This window comes from Neovison vison, chromosome 2 (assembly GCF_020171115.1).
Source record: "Neovison vison isolate M4711 chromosome 2, ASM_NN_V1, whole genome shotgun sequence".
NCBI classification, from domain to species: domain Eukaryota; kingdom Metazoa; phylum Chordata; class Mammalia; order Carnivora; family Mustelidae; genus Neogale; species Neogale vison.
Genome location: NC_058092.1, coordinates 92355425 through 92372285, shown reverse-complemented (window position 1 = coordinate 92372285; position 16861 = coordinate 92355425). Strand labels below are relative to the sequence as shown.

At 38.2% G+C, this 16861-nt stretch overlaps 1 protein-coding gene across 1 annotated transcript in view; it reads left to right on the top strand.

Moving 5' to 3' along the window:
- VAV3 (vav guanine nucleotide exchange factor 3) overlaps positions 1-16861 on the top strand; it is a 364578-nt gene that overhangs the window by 182664 nt on the left and 165053 nt on the right. Inside the window, exons 9-12 of the mRNA XM_044238799.1 lie at positions 1222-1321; positions 6248-6343; positions 10926-10994; positions 13084-13170. Of these exons, the coding sequence (XP_044094734.1) occupies positions 1222-1321; positions 6248-6343; positions 10926-10994; positions 13084-13170 (352 nt within the window). The remainder of the gene's footprint in view (positions 1-1221; positions 1322-6247; positions 6344-10925; positions 10995-13083; positions 13171-16861) is intronic.

Below are 16861 nucleotides of genomic sequence, written 5' to 3'. Positions count from 1 at the left end.
AATGCCTGGGCAATAATTAGAACATGGGACAGTTAATCTCAGCGAAGTAGTTTGAGTTCTATATATGTATCAGGAAAAAGGAAAAAAAAAAAAACAAGGATCCATAGTTTTGTACTCTAAGTCAGAAGGTTCAGGTTCTTTATCAGACCCTTTACCCTGAGTTCTGTAGTTTTCAGGAAGTCATTTTAATTCTCTGAGCCTCCTTTTCTCCATCTGTAAATGTTTAGGGGTAGATTAGCTGGTGCCTGTGATTGTTCCCACTCTCATATTTTATAATTCTCTCTTTAAGGCACTTACCCTTTCTAAGTTTGGGGGGGAAAAAAAAGTCTTCTGAACAACTCATGTGAGTTGAAGTACCAAGAAATTTCACTTTAAATGTCATTCTCTCTTTTTAAATCAAGCACTTGTAGTTCCTAGTGCTAAGAAGTGGCTAATGAATTGCTTTGCATCAACAACAGTTGGATAAACATGAGCTCATTAGTGGTTTTTTTTGTCCCCAATGGAGAATTAAAAGAAACAATAAATTACCCAACCTTTTTGTAAAATATCTATATTACTCCACAGTTCCCCATTCTCACGAGGCCTCACACTCCACTCCATGCAGTACAAAAATTCTCTTCCATCCCTCACCATTTAGGCCTCTCGTTTGTTCCCAATTTTCAGATGGTGTGTTTTCCTTAATTAAAAAGCAGGAAAGAGCAGGAGGTTTATTAATGAGTGGAGACATGAATAGTGATTAAATAAAATTGGAGTATAAAGTAAAACTATTTCTGAGTGTGCATAAACAGTAAAAAGTTGATCTTTAATGGGAACATAAACCAAAATTTTTAATTTTGTTTTTGTAACATTCACGTGTACTCCAAGTTCAGAGTCATTAACCAGTTTGTAAAAATCTACCTGATAAAATATGTATGTGGAATTAATCATATTCAAATTTAGAAATAAATAATACCCTTTTAATAGTAAAATATGAGTGACCCTTATTCTGTGACTGTACTTGTACGTGTGGTATGTGTGTAAGAGAAATGAGAAAGCAGAGGTTTGGAGAGATGACCGGTGGCTTGCCCTGGATCACATAGGTAGTTAGAAACACAGGACAGGTGAGATTTGCTCTGTTTCTCTCCACCTGTGGCTGTAAATACGTGAGAATTTTGTCTCTTCCCCTTCTACTTTATTCTGGCTTTTTTTCTCCTGCAAATCTCTTTTCTTTTTCCCTTTCAGGTTGGTTATCTATGGGCAGTACTGCAGTGGAGTGGAGTTGGCCATCTCTAGTTTAGACAATATTTCTAAGACAAAAGAAGATGTAAAACTGAAATTAGAGGTACCTGTTTATTTTTTGTTTATGAAATAAAGTAAGAGAAACCTCAAAGCAAGGGGAGGGAGATGGCAGATGGGCACAATGGGTGAAGGGGAAAGGGAGGTACAGCCTTCTAGTTATGGAATAAGTAAGTCACAGAAATACAAGGCACAGCGTAAGGAATGCAGTCAGTGATACTGTAATAGTGATGTAAGGAGAAAGATGGCAGCTGTGCTTGTAGTGAACACAGCATTGTGTAGAAACTTGTCAAATCCCCAAGTTGTACACCTGAAACTAAGGAAAGGTTGTCAACCATACCCCAAAAAAGAAAAAGAACAAAAACAGATGTATTCCTTTTGAGATCTGTACAATAATAAATCTCCCCATGTATTCTAAATATAGTTTCATGACAAGTTTAAAAAATATTTTCATAGCTAGCTCTATAAAATAATGTGATAGTAATAATATAACAGTAGTAAAATCTACAACTTATGGCTCTGTTTTACATACATTATCTCGTTAGATCCGTATGACTCTGTGAGATATGTGCAATTAATTTTCTTCCCTTATGGATGAGAATGCTGGAGTTCAGAGAGATTATGAGTCATTTGCCTAGGGTCACCTAGGTAGAAAGTACAAGAAAAGTAAGATATATGAGAGATAATGTACATGTAGATTAAAAATGGTTATTAGAAATACAAGACATTTATGATCAGGTGTGTTAAAAAGGGCATGAATATTGCCTATAAGAGAGAAAATGAGACAGAGATAAGTAAGATTAAGTTGTTGTGTGACAACCAGTAATTGAGCTCCATTAGTAAGACTGATCACTTCAGTATGGGTAGAATGTGGGAAATTTCTCTGGAGAGGTAATATTGGAGTTAGGTCACTAAAGAATGGGGTGAGTCTTGACAGGTGAGGTTCTAAGGAGAGCATTCTGACCAGATGGGTTGGGAAATTTTGAGAAATGGAGAGTAGGTCAGAATAAACAGAGCACATGGTAGCAATAGAAAAGAAATCTGGAGATTGTGTTAAATTTTTATGTTTTTCTTGTAGATCATTTTTTTTCCACAGGAAGAGTTTGCACTTTCAAAGAACTTTTGCAAAAGATTATTTATATGTTACATGAATTGTCATCCCAATTACATTTTCCATATGTTTGGATTTTCTTTTCTTTTTTTTTTTTAAGATTTTATTTATTTATTTTACAGAGAGAGACAGAGGGATCACAAGTAGGCAGAAAGGCAGGCAGAGAGAGAGGGGGGAAAGCAGGCTCCCTGCTGAGCAGAGAACCTGATGTGGGGCTCAATCCCAGGACCCTGGGATCATGACCTGAGCTGAAGGCAGAGGCTTGACCCACTGAGCCACCCAGGCACCCCGTTTGGATTTTCTTTAATGTTAGGTAGAGATACATCATCAACTCTTAAATGGCTGTGTTTGGCTTAGTTGACTCTCTAGTGTCCCCTTTGCTGTCTTTGTTCTATTTAGCAATGAAGTCAGGTGATGAAAGGGAAAAAAGAGGCACATGATTTTCAAAATAGAACTTTGATTGTTTTAGCATATTTGGTATGGTTTCATAACTCCCACAATGGGGAACTTGTTTAGAAAGTTTACACGTCAACAGGCTCTTGAGTAACCATACTAACTCTCTATCATGGATCTTTTCCCCTGACTTCTTATAATCCTCTGATGATGCAGACTTTATGTGTGCTGGTGACTTGAATCACTGCTGAATAATAACCCAACACCCTCTTAGTGTAAAGGTCTCCCTCTGCTCTTGGGAGAACAGAGCCTCAGAAGCATAGAGCCATAAGCCACCTTGACTCAAATTAAAGTATGATGCTAAGATAAAACTTTACAAGTTACACAACTAGTTCTTAACTAGTTGAGCAGTTTTTTTTAATTTTTAATTTTTTAATTAATTATTTTTTAAAATTTGAGAGAGAAATTGAGCAAAGCAGGGAGGGGAGGGAGAAACAGGCTCCCAGCTGAGCAAGGAGCCTGATGATGTGGGGCTCCATCCCAGGACCCTGGGACCATGACCTGAGCCAAAGGCAGATGCTTAACAGACTGAGCCACCCGGGTGCCCCATAGAACAGTTTTGTTTTGTTTTTGTTTTAAACAAAGGTATAAAACTCTGGCTCAGGATGGGAGTCTACAAGTTGTCATTCAAACCTCCATTATACTCAGCATTGTTTGGATGTTCCTCTCCCTTCCTTCAGAGTCACGGTCAAAGCTCTGCCTATGACCTGCTCTGGCAACATAGTTTGTATGATAGATCACTCTCTGTCTGAGGGAAAGAGAGAATCTCCAGCTGAGTTTGGAAGGCTCAGGGTAAAGGCTGCTAGGTCTTCTCTTTTGCCTGAAAAGTCAAGATTTCTGACCAGGGTTGTGATTTGCAAGTATTTATCAGACACTCCCTGTGACACCTCAGTAGATACTCTTTGCTGGGACTGTCCTGACATGACAAAGGGAAAGCTACCCTATCTCCATGTGTCTCTGCCTCCTGCATGTCTTCAGTATTTTTTGTGTTTTTTTGAGCAAGTGTGTGGATGAGTGGGGGAAGAGGTGGAGGGAATGGGAAGGAGAGAATCTTACGTGGGCTCTAGAACCCTGAGATCAAGACCTGAGCTGAAATCAAGAGTTGGGCACTTAATGGACTGAGCCACCCAGGCAACCCAGGTCTTCAGTTTTGTGGTGATTTTTGCTTCTGGTGATTTTTGTCTTCTTTTCTACTTTGGAACCAAGATAACCTACGGCGAAGGGTAACAGAGTCTCTTTGTCTTGTCCTATAAGCTAGCGCATCCCTATTCCTTTATTGTCTTCTCAGTTGGAATTGAAGTTCAACTAATAAGCATGTGACTTCTACCATTTATATACTTTCAATACTAATAAGCATTTCACTCCTCAGACTCAGACCCCAGTTGTAGGAAATGCCAGCAATGTTTGTTGTTGTTTTTTTACTTCCTGAGCCTGTGACTTAGAACTTCAAGGAACTAATTCTTTCCCCAACAGTTTTAAACTGACTTCTATAACATAACAAAGTGAATTTTTAAGTACAGCATTTCTTTCCCTAACACTATGTTAAGAACACACACACACACACACACACACACGTATATATTAAGATACAACCTCAATTCCAAGGAACTTAAAATGCAACTAGGGAGATGAGACTCATTCATTATAATAATCTTAACAGTTTAACCTCCTATTTGAGACCCATGATCCAGAACTCTCCACAATCTGTAAAAGCAAGAAATCAGTTGACTTAGGTATTCTTCTCAGTGAACTGCAGCAATTGACAAGACATGAGCTAACATGTCCAGATGTGTCCCCAGTTCTTAGTTAAGACCTATAGTCAAATACTAATTAAGTTACTATGGTCATTAGAGCTAATGGTGTTTACTTTATAGCTCCTGACAATATATCCTTCCATGTGCCAGAAAAGCTAAATGTGGACAAAGTGGAAACAAACTCATGAATAAAGCAGCATTTTCTTGAATGCAACTCTTTCTATGAACTAGAAAATTCCTTGGTCTGGGATGTGCAATTGTCTGAGGATTTTGGACTTAGTTTCTCCCTAATAATAATACTTTTATGGAAATTTGTTGTTTTTTAAAACTAGGTCACAGGGGCGCCTGAGTGGCTGAGTCATTAAGTGTCTGCCTTCAACTCAGGTCAGGATCCCAGGTCCTGGGGTTTGAGCCCCACATCACGTAGTGCTCCCTGCTCAACAGGGAGCCCGTTTCCTACCTCTTCCACTCTCCCTGCCTATGTTCACTTTCTCGCTGTGTCTCTGTCAAATAAATAAAAAAAATATTTAAAATAAAGTAAAAATTACATCACAGGGGCGCCTGAGTGGCTCAGTGGGTTAAAGCCTCTGCCTTCGGCTCAGGTCATGATCTCAGGGTCCTGGGTTCGAGCCCTGCATTGGGCTCTCTGCTCGGCAGGGAGCCTGCTTCCTCCTCTCTCTCTGCCTGCCTCTCTGCCTACTTGTGATCTGTCTCTGTCAAAGAAACAAATAAAATCTTAAAAAAAAATCACATCACAAATATGTGAGAAACAGTAAAATCAGAAAAGCGACTTGTTCAAGGTTACACAGCCAAGCCTTGTGATCTGAATTCATGCTTTGATATTTCAGAGTACTTTTCTCAAATTCATAGTTAATGGCAAAAGAATGGACACAAGACAACACTATTTTTAGATAAACTTTTAAGAAAGGAGATTTTTTAAAAAAATTAGGCTTTTGAAACTTTGAATCCCATAAGTTTTATACTTTAGCAAATATTTAGAGTCAGTCTTTCCATTTCATTCAGTTTCACAAATTTCATTAAGCAACAACTAGATTCTTAAAGCTGTAAAAGATACATTGGGGAAGACACTGTGTACAGCAACAGTTAAAATGCTCACAAGGCACACAGGAGAACACAGTTTTGATCGGGATTATCACAAAAGGCCTAGATGTATAGTTCTTGAAGAGGATGAAGAAATCTTGTTGGAAACTGGACCAAATGCATGGTGGTTGGGGAGAACAGAATGAACCAAAGGCAGGCGCATGCAGAAGGCACATGACTAGTTGGATGAGTAGGGACTTGTTCCTGATGCCCGGCCCACAGGCCGGCTAGGGGGGATTAGTAGAAGGTGGAGCTGTAAGGGTGAGTAGAAGAAGACCCCAGAGGGCCATTAGAGAAAATAATTTTCATGCAAAATATCATTCTGCTTAATGAATCATTTTAGAGTTGAAATGCTACAAGGTTTATTTGTCTTTTTGGATTTTAATTAGATACTATTTTTCAGAAAGGATTATTGAAGAGGAAAATAACAAGATATTTATTATATAATAAAAGTTTTGTTTATGGCCTCTGCATCTTTTAATGCTTGCTTTATGACTTCCTTTGATAAAATTAACAAAGTTTTTTAAGACGTTTTTAAAAAACTTTTCATTAGGAATGTTCCAAAAGAGCAAATAATGGAAAATTCACTCTTCGAGATTTGCTTGTGGTTCCTATGCAACGTGTTTTAAAGTATCACCTTCTCCTCCAGGTATGTAACTTGAAACTGCCCGTTTAGTTATTTGTTCATTTATTCATTTAACAGAGTATTCATGAAGCATCAATTATGCTCTGTATACTCTATGTTTGGGATGTATTCCCTTGTGATTTTTCAATGGTTAGTATAGCTTAGTGGGAAATAACAGAACAGCTGGAAAATTTTTCTTTTAGCAAAGATGATTCTATATCTTCCACAAAGTAACTTTTTGTGTCCTTCCAATAGAACTGGCTCCAAAAAACACAAATGAATGACAACAACAACAACAACAAAAAACTGAGGCAAAACAAAAAGATCCCTTTAACCAGGTCTTCTTTGGTTAGCAGGAATCATTTATTAGACTCTCAGTGCTGCAATACCCCTGATTTTTGGCAGGTTAAGTGTTTAGGACTTTTTGCCTTATAACCATAAACTAAAAAAGAATTCTGTCACATTCCATGTTGCTTTCTGCTATAATAAATTATAATAAGACTACATTTATTTTGAAGTGATTCTTGTTATAACCACAAAGCTTATGGTTTCCACAGTTAGTCCTCTAATGAGGGTGGAGAGTCTTATAAATTTAATTTGATAGCTGTACCAAGAGGCTCATTAGTTCTGCTCCAAGGAAATGTCTTACAGTATTAGTCTGTCAACTCTGCTGATGCTTGTGAAATGTCATTTTAAAAAGATCTACTACCTGTATGTGAAATATAATTTTGAGTCTGCTGCGCTTTATACATCTCGTATATTAAATTCCTTGAACTGTAGTTGTGAAATTATTAGTCATCTCTATTTTTGTTCTACTGAGAAATCAGAAAAATTCAAACCCTGATTATTTCTTAAAAATGCATTAAAACATTTATGAGACCTAAACTCAAAGCAACTTAATCAAATTGGATTTTATGAAAAAATAATGAGGACTTAAGCAATCAGTCTCTGAGACATCATGAAACTAAAAACATGTCCAAAATAAAATAGTAATTTATTTTGTAACTTTGGAATAGTCAAATATCAATTGAAGATTTTAAAAGGTGCAGTTTTCAAGAAATATATGTTTTGGTCATTTATAAAGTTCTCTGACTTTTATAAGTTTAAAATATGACACTACTTTTTTGCAATTAGCAGGCTTTTTTCCTTAATCCCTCTTGGATTGTTTTATATTTTAAATTTCAAAAGAATGCTTAGTTTTGTGTATGGTGTAAGAGAATGGTCGAGTTTCATTCTTCTGTATATAGCTGTCCAATTTTCCCAGCACCATTTATTGAAGAGACTGTCTTTTTCCCATTGGATATTTTTTCCTGCTTTGTCGAAGATTGTTTGACCACAGAGTCAAGGGTCCATATCCTGGCTCTCTATTCTGTTCCATTGCTCTATGTGTCTGTTTTTGTGCCAGTACCATGCTGTCTTAGTGATCACAGCTTTGTAATAGACTTTGAAATCAGGCAACATGATGCCCCCCAGCTTTGTTTTTCTTTTTCAACATTTCCTCGGCTTTTTGGGTCTTTTCCAGTTCCATACAAATTTTAGGACCATTTCTTCCAGCACTTTGAAAAATACACAAAGATGAACTCAAAATGGATGAAAGATCTCAATGTGAGACTGGAATCCATCAAAATCCTGGAAGGGAACATAGGCAGTAACCTCTTTGACCTGGGCCACAGCAGCTTCTTTCAAGACACATCTCCAAAGGCAAAGGAAACACAAGCAACTTTTAGGACTTCATCAAGATAAAAAGCTTCTGCACAGCAAAGGAAATAGTCAACAAAACGAAGAGGCAACCCACGGAATGGGAGAAGATATTTGCAAATGACACTACAGACAAAGGGCTGATATCCAATATTTATAAAGAACTCCTAAAATTCAACACACAAAAGACAAATAATCAAGTCAAAAAGTGGGTGGAAGACATGAACAGACACTTCACCAAGGATGGCTAACAGACACCTGAAAAAATGTTTATCATCATTAGCCATTAGGGATATTCCTATCAAAAGCACACTGAGATACCACCTTACACAGTTAGAATGGCCAAAATTAACAAGGCAAGAAACAACAAATGTTGGAGAAGTTGTGGAGAAAGGGGAGCCCTTTTACACTGTTGGTGAGGATGCAAGTTGGTGCAGCCGCTTTGGAAAACAGTGTGGAGGTTCCTCAAAAAGTTAAAAATAGAGGTATTAGCATTGTACACAATAGCCAAACTGTGGAAAGAGCCGAGATGCCCTTCAGCGGACAATGGATAAAGATGTGGTCCATATATACAACGGAATATTACTCAGCCATCAGAAAGGATGAATGCCCAACTTTTGCATCAACCTTGATGGGACTGGAGGAGATCATGCTGAGTACAATAAATCTAACAGAGAAAGTCAATTATCATATAGTTTCACATACTTGTGGAACATAAGGAATAGCATGGAGGACATTAGGAGAAGGAAGGGAAAAATGAATGGGGTGGAAATCCGAAGGGGAGACAAACCATGAAAAACTGTGAACTCCAAGAAACAACCTGAGGTTTTAGAGGGGAGGGGAGGTAGGATGGGTTGGCCTGGGGGTGGGTATTAAGGAGGGCACATATTGCATGGAACACTGGTGTTATATGTAAACAAGGAGTCTTGAAACACTGTATCAAAAACTCATGACGCACTGTATGGTGACTAACATAACATAATAAAAAGTAGTAATAACAAAATATTTGGTTTTATGATTTTTTAAAATAGGGAAATTTTTATTTGGGGTAACATATAGATTAAAAATCCTAGAAATGTTTTTCTATCTTGATAGTGTGGAATAGAATTTGTCTAATGTTTAGACATTCATCACATTAATGTGGTATGAATTTGAACATTTCCTACTTACTTGACTCTGTACTTTAGTGGGGAAATAATTTTTGAAATACTTTATGGTTTGAAATCACAGATTTATAAAATTAGAGTAAGAGTAGAGTATTTGAAACTTTGAGATAAAATTGAAAATAGAAGTAAGAGAATATTATGTGGACAAGTTTTTATACTTAATAAATCTGATGGCTATAAATCCTCTTTATAACTAGAAACACTACTGATACTAAATACAGCAAAAATTTTTGAGTGTCTTCCCTGTTCAACACATAGTGTTAGGCATTCATGATATAAAACACCTCTTGCCTTCCCAGACTGATAAAGCTCACTGTTTAGATAGGGAAAATGAAATGTAAGCTTCCGGGTGCCATAGAGTGTGATAGGTATACAAAAAGCACAGAGGGAGTACAAATAAAGGCCTAGTTAATTGTGCCTGTGGAGGCTGGGGATTTCTGGGGGCTTCCGTCATAGAAAGCTTCACTGAGAAGTGATTCTTAAATTGGTTGTGAAGGGAATAGTAGGAGTTCAATAGAGGCATCAGAGAGGAAGGGCTTTCTAAGGAGAGCAAACAGCATGCCTAATGGGATCAGACACGAGAACATATTTTGAGAAATGCAGTTAATTTAATGTGGCTAGAATATAGGTTGTTTGGATGGAATGGAAAGAAATTGAAAGAGGTTTGCAGAATTCAGACCACGAAGGGTCAAAGAGGTATGGTTGATGACCTGAAACTTTTGTGGGCATCACAGATGTCTAAATAGGATAGGGACAGGATCCAGTTTGTAAATTAGAACCCTAGCTCTGATGTCAATAGAATGAATAGATTGTAGTCCAGAGAGGCTACAAGTCAGAAGCAAATTTAGAATAACCCATGTGAAAAAGAGTATGGATTGAACCAATGTAGTGGCAGTGAGGATGGTTTCCAGGGGTAAGATCAAAGTCAGTATTGCTAGAAGATAGTATGGGAAAGGAGCACCTGGGACACTTTTTAGGTTTTGGCTTAGGTGATTCCATTGGTGGGGGTGTCCTCATTCAATAAAACATAAACAGGAACCAGAGCAGGGTTGTGGGTGAAAATGCCTTAAGTTTGGAATTGTTGGGTCGGATGGGCTTGTGAGATACCCAGGTAGAACTGTTTAGTTGGACAGAAGATTCTGGGACTCGGGCGTGCGTTCTGGTTTGAGCAAATTTCTTTGAGAGGGATTGTCTTATGAGGTGAACGTTGACGTTATAGAGATGATTATGATAGAATTTGTAGAGTATGTATGGTAAGAATAACAGAAGCCCAAGGTGAAAATCTAGGGAATGGCAAATTTCAAAGGTACAGATAAGAAAGTATGAGAGATGGGTGAATCGGCAGAAATTTAAGATGGACTAACCACCACCACCAATAATAGCAACAAACAAAAGATCCTAATGTTCCTGAAGCTAGGAGAGAGGAGTAGTCATCAGAATCAGTTGGCAATGAGATCTTTCATGACATTTGGGAAGGATGTCATTGTAATGACGGGGGATAGAATTCAGGTTCATCTTTGAATGGAAAGTGTTTATAACCATTGTCTTATATCCTTTTGGTGTCTACCTGGTGTTCTTAAAGTTTCAGATTTTTTATGGAAATAGAACCTAGTTAAGTTGCATCCCATTTATTATATTATGGTGAAAATAGTGATAAAAATGGCTTATTTCTTAAAATGTTTTCTTTCTTATATTTTGGTTTTAATTGATGAAAGTAATACTGAATTGTATCTTCCAAATAGGAATTGGTCAAGCATACCACCGATCCTACTGAGAAGGCAAATCTGAAACTGGCTCTTGATGCAATGAAGGTAAGGCAAATGTAACATTAACTTCTTTGTATTTTTTATGCCTGCTTAAAAACAATAGAATACAAACTGCTAATGCATATGCATTATATGCCGATATATTTTAATATGTAAGTATTTGTATAGTTTCGTATTTGGTGGGAAGAGATAGGTACTTATTAAAGATTTATTAATTAATTAATTTATTTTAAAGGGCGAGAGTGTACGTGAGTCGAGGGAGGGGCAGAGGTAGAGAATCTTCAAGCAGGGTCCTGAGCTGAGCACGGAGCCCCATGCAGCCTGATGAGGGGCTCGATCTCACCTGAGATCATGACTGGAACCAAAATCAACAGTTGGACACTTAACTGACTGAGTCATCCAGGCACCCCAGAAAATTGGATATATATATATTTTAATTTTATTTATTTGAAGAGAGAGAAGAGAGACCACAAGCAGGGGAAGCAACAGAAGGAGAGGGAAAAGCAGGCTTCCTGCTGAGCAGAGAGCCCTACTCAGGGCCTGAGATCATGACCTGAGCCAAAGGCAGAGGCTTAACCCACTGAGCCACCCAGGTGCCCTGAGAATTGGATATTTTTAACTGAAATAGATATCCTTGCGTGGATTTAATTGTTAGACAAAGATACATAAAACCAAGAGGTGTATTAAAATAACTTGTTTTTTATGAAAGTATGACAACTTTTATAACCACCAGGAATGATTTAATATAATGGTTTTATTTCACATTCTTTTTGTGGTTACTAATAAAATCCTGTTGGCTTGTGTAAGCAGCAGGTCAGCTGGTGACTTCAGAACACTGGCGTGACTGACTTTCCTCAAGTGAGGCTCTCTGCCAGGTTGACCTTCATGGATGTTGTACATCAGCACAGGTGGATTTCAGTTGGGGTCTCTATTTCTAGGTAAATCTGAAAATCAAGAGCTGTAAGTAGATAAAGGCAGACTTTTAAACATAGTGGGTAATCTGCAACGCTCCAATTTCTACGTTGTGCCGCACGTTGACTTTGAAAGAAATATTTACTCCTAACTTAAAACATAAGCCAATATTTGTTTTCAAGACAAAAGGGTGATGTGACTCTATCAGAACGATGCTAATGGCTTCTCTGCGTCCCTCTGCCAGGGTCCGTGAGGGCTCTGCTCTTCGGCTGATTTCAGGAGCCTGTCAGGAACCATCACACAATTATTTGTTACTCTTTTCCAAAGTCATACCAAGTTTCCAATTTTTAAAGCAATCCTTTATAGATACATCCTATGAAAAGTCAGACTTTCATTTAGAACAAAGTTAGGAACTGCTTTTTTGTCCGAGGTCTGTTCCTACTGTTGCAGATGAATTTAAGAGGGTAGAGAAAAAAGAACACCCAGAAAACGGGAAAATCTAGAGCACATATAATAAAAATAGCTACTTACAGTATGGAAAGATTAGCTAATGTTTCCTCAAATATGAGAAAAAGACATTTTAAAGTAGGTGAAGAAGGCACATGGAGAAATGTGTCCCGCATTGTTTGTTCACTTTTAATTCATTTCAGTGCTCTGAGGTTTTTCTCATCCTCTTTGCTTCTCCTTCATTAACTCTTTAAAACTGAACTGGCGGCCAGACTGAAAGCTCTCCAGGAACTAAGACACCAACTGGTTGCAGGAAACAGTCCTGCTGCACTGGACTCCCTGTCTTACTTTTAGTTACTTTTTTCTCCCTGCTAATCCTTCATTGCACTATTGACCTTATTCTAACCCGCCTAAGAATGTGATTCTCTCAAGGTCAGTTATTAACATGTCTGGAATTTGCATTCTCCTGACCTAGTTTTCTTTTGTTGTTCTGCATGGTGGCAGATTTTGTTTGCTTTTGTTTTTTATCCCTGTTCTTCTCAGAGGTGAGGTGAATGACAACGCCTTCGTCTGCCCAGCTGTACCGCAGACGCTTCAAAACCTGCTTTTCAGTTGCAGCCTTGATTGATTGGATGTGCGTTTTCTTGTCTTTAAAAAGTTATGGTGATTACTTTTAACGCTAATGAAATTAATGGTGCGTTTTCTTTCAGACAGTTTTCGTCTCTTCTCCAGCCTTATCCTGACTGCCTTTTATACCCTTCTCTTTATTCTTTAGGACTTGGCACAATATGTGAATGAAGTGAAAAGAGATAATGAGACCCTTCGTGAAATTAAACAGTTTCAGCTCTCTATAGAAAATCTGGTATGTAATTATCCTGCTCTCCAGCTTCCCTAACTCATAAATCAGAGGACATTCTACAAGTTGTTTTTGAAGAAAAGATAGTTTACCTTGAAGTTTCTGCTGTTGTAGGTTTTTTCCTGGTTTTTGTTCGGCAGCACCCATATAGCTCTCTTCACGGCACCGGTGAAACGTGTGTCATTGTCTAAGGACTTTCTGCCTTTGCTTGTCCCTCCTTCTTTAATCACACTATGCTTCTTCCCTTGGCTGTACAAGTTCAAACATTGGAGTTTTGTTTTATTTTTTTTTCCCCTTTTTCTTTGGTTTACCCCACACATACTCATGGCTGATTCCTATTAATATATTCATTTTATATATTTACTGGGTGACTACTGTGTGCCAGACATTTTCTTTGGGACCAGGACTATAACTATGAACGGCAGGGTCTCATGGCTGAGGAGGCAGAAAAAGACGTTTAAAAATGCTCTACTGAGATCCATGCTGTGAACAGGGCGAGGCAACAGAGTATACTAAGGCGAGGCTTCATTTAGATGAGATGGTGAGAAAAAGTCCTTCTGAGTCATTTGCCTCTTGAACCTGAGGCATAAGAAGAAACCAGTGGTGCAGAGATCTGGGGGAGAGGCACCCAGACAGAAGCCATAGCAAATGAAATGCCCAAAGATGGGCCGGAACCTGGAGTGTTTGAGAGGTTTGAAAGGCCAGAGTGTTTGGGTGAGTGAGGGGCTCTAAGTTGGGAGAGTGGTGAGTGGGAGGACTAGTTTCAAGAAAGAGCTGGTGGAGGCCCGAGCAGTGAAGCTGAGCTAAGGACTTTCTGCCTTTGCTTGTCCCTCCCTCTTTAATCACACTATGCTTCTTCCCATAGCTCAGTGAGCTATGAGCAGTGAAAACAGAGATACAGCTATGAAGGAAAGACTCTTCTCTTGGTGGAGCAATTTTATTGCTGCTTTCTCGGAAACATCTTCTCACGTGTATAGTCACGTCCCCCTTTAGGACCTCATCTGCCGCCTTTCCCGTCACAGAAGCCTCCAGCCATTCCTTCACATCGTTGCGCTTCCAGATGGTGGACTTCTCGATTCTGTCTCTTTCCCAACTTTGTCAGTATTGCCGTTGCCTTCAGGATTCAGGCAACATTCCTTAGCATGGTATTTAAAGCCCTCGGTGATCTGGGCTTAAACTACTTTCCTGAACTCATCCAGCCAGTACCTGCCCACATACTTTGCTTTGCAGCTCTCCTGCTGTGTTGTAAGGTCTCTAATTGGCCCTACATTTTTATCATTCCGCCTTTGATGATAATGGAGTCAAACCCTAGGATGTCTTCCCATTATTTCCTATCAAATTCCTTCAAGATCCAACTAAAATAATTCTTTCCCTTATCTCCCATTATTACTTTCTCTTTGTAATTCCATAGCATATTGCCTGGATAGTTGTTTAGCAGTGTGTGTGTGTGTGTGTGTGTGTGTGTATGTGTATAATATATATGACATTTACCATTTTTGAATGTACAGTTTTGTGATGTTAAATACATTCATGTTGTTGGGCAGCCATCACCACTGTCCATCTCCAGAACTCTCTTCATCTTGTGAAACTGAAGCCCTGTACCCATTAAATACTAACTCTGTTCTCCCCTCCTCCCAGCCCCCTGGCAACCACCATTTTACTTTCTGTCTTTGTGAATTTGACTACTCTAGGTACCTCATGCAGGTGGAATCATGTGTTATTTGTCCTTCTGTAACTGGCATACTTTATTTAGCATAATGTCTTCAGTATTCATCCTTGTTGTAGCAAGTATCTGAATTCCATTTTGTTTTTTAAAGAATTTCCTTTTTGAGGCATTAAAATATAGCATTGCTTATACCCCACATTTTGATTATCCATTCAGCTATCTATGGACACTTGGATTTCCTCCCTCTTTGGCTATTGTGAATGATGCTGCTGTGAACACTGGTGTGCAAATATATGCTCAAGTCCCTGCTTTCACTTCTTTTGGATATATACCCAGAAGTAGAATTGCTGGATTATATGGTAATTCTAGGTTTAATTTTTTGAGGGCTAGCCATACTGTTTTCTACAGCGACTGCCCCATTTTACATTCCCACCAGCAATGCACAGGAATTCCAGTATCTCCACATCCTTGCCAACACTTGTTCTTTCCTTTTCTTCTTTTTTCTTTTTAAAAAAATAATATCCATCCAAATGGGTACAAAGTAGAATCTTATTATGGTTTTGACTTTGTATTTCCCTAATGATTAGGGATATTGAGTATCTTTTCATATGCTTTTTGGCCATTTATATACCTTTCTAGGGGCGCCTGGGTGGCTCAGTGGGTTAAGCCGCTGCCTTCGGCTCAGGTCATGATCTCGGGGTCCTGGGATCGAGTCCCGCATCGGGCTCTCTGCTCAGCAGGGAGCCTGCTTCCTCCTCCTTCTCTCTCTACCTGCCTCTCTGCCTACTTGTAATCTCTCTCTGTCAAATAAATAAATAAAATCTTTAAAAAAAAAAGTCATATATATCTTTCTAGTGAAATGTCTACTCAAGTTCTTTGCCTATTTTTGAGTCAGGTTTGCTTATTTTTTGTTTTTGTTGAGTTGTAAGAATTCTTTATATATTCTGGGTATCCATTTTTGTCACACATTTTGTTGGCAAGTATTGTCTGCCATTCTGTAGGTTGCCTTTTCATTCTATTGATATTTTCCTTTGCACAAAACGTTCAGTTTTGATGAATTTCAACTTATTGGCCTTTTGTGGATAGTGCTTTCCACTAGTGGTATAGTATAGTGGCATATCTAAGAAATCATTGCAAAATCCAATGTCATAAAGCTTTCCCCCTGAGTTTTCATTAAGAGTTTTATATATTTGGTTTTTTGATCAGTGTGGAATACTGTTTAAGGTAAGTGTCCAACTTCATTCTTCTGCCTGTGCATATCCAGTGTCACCAGAATCTTTTGTTGTAAAAGCTGTTCTATCCTCATTGAATGATCTTGGTACTGTTTTCAAAAATCCTTTGACCAGATACATATGATGGCCTATTTCCAGGTATTCTGTTTCATTGGCCTAGAAGTTTATCTTTATGCAAGTGCCACCCTGTTTTGATTACCATAGTTTTGTAATAAGGTTTGAAATCAGGAAGACTAACACCGCAACTTTGTTCATTTTCAAGATTGTTTTGACTATTAAGAGTCCCTTTAGATTCCACATGAATTTTATGATGGAGTTTTCTATTTTCTGCAGAATACATAATGGGGACTTTGTTAGGGAATATCTATTTTTATATTTTCTTGCAGCACAATTAATTACATATCTGCTTTCTCTATTAGAATATAATCTCCCAGATGTTAGTGAATATTTTCAGTTTTTTTTTTTCTCCTTAGCACCTTGTACAGTAGGTTTTCATAAATACTTACTTTTTTTATTGTCTGCCTCTGGGGAATTGGTTCATTATGTTTAATCATTAAGTCATACTTTTTGTTCTTGAGATCTTAGCTCAAGGAAGCTATCTTTGGCTTCCTAGAAAAATGAAGCCCCTGGCAATGCATGTTTCCTGTACTCTTTCTTCTAATTACATACTTCTGTGAATATTTTCCCCCCATTGGGGGGGGGGGAATACTCTTTTTTCTAATTATATACTTCTGTGAATATTTTCCCCCCACTGGGCAGGGGAAAACTTTGCCCTGTATCTACTACCTTGTCTGGCACA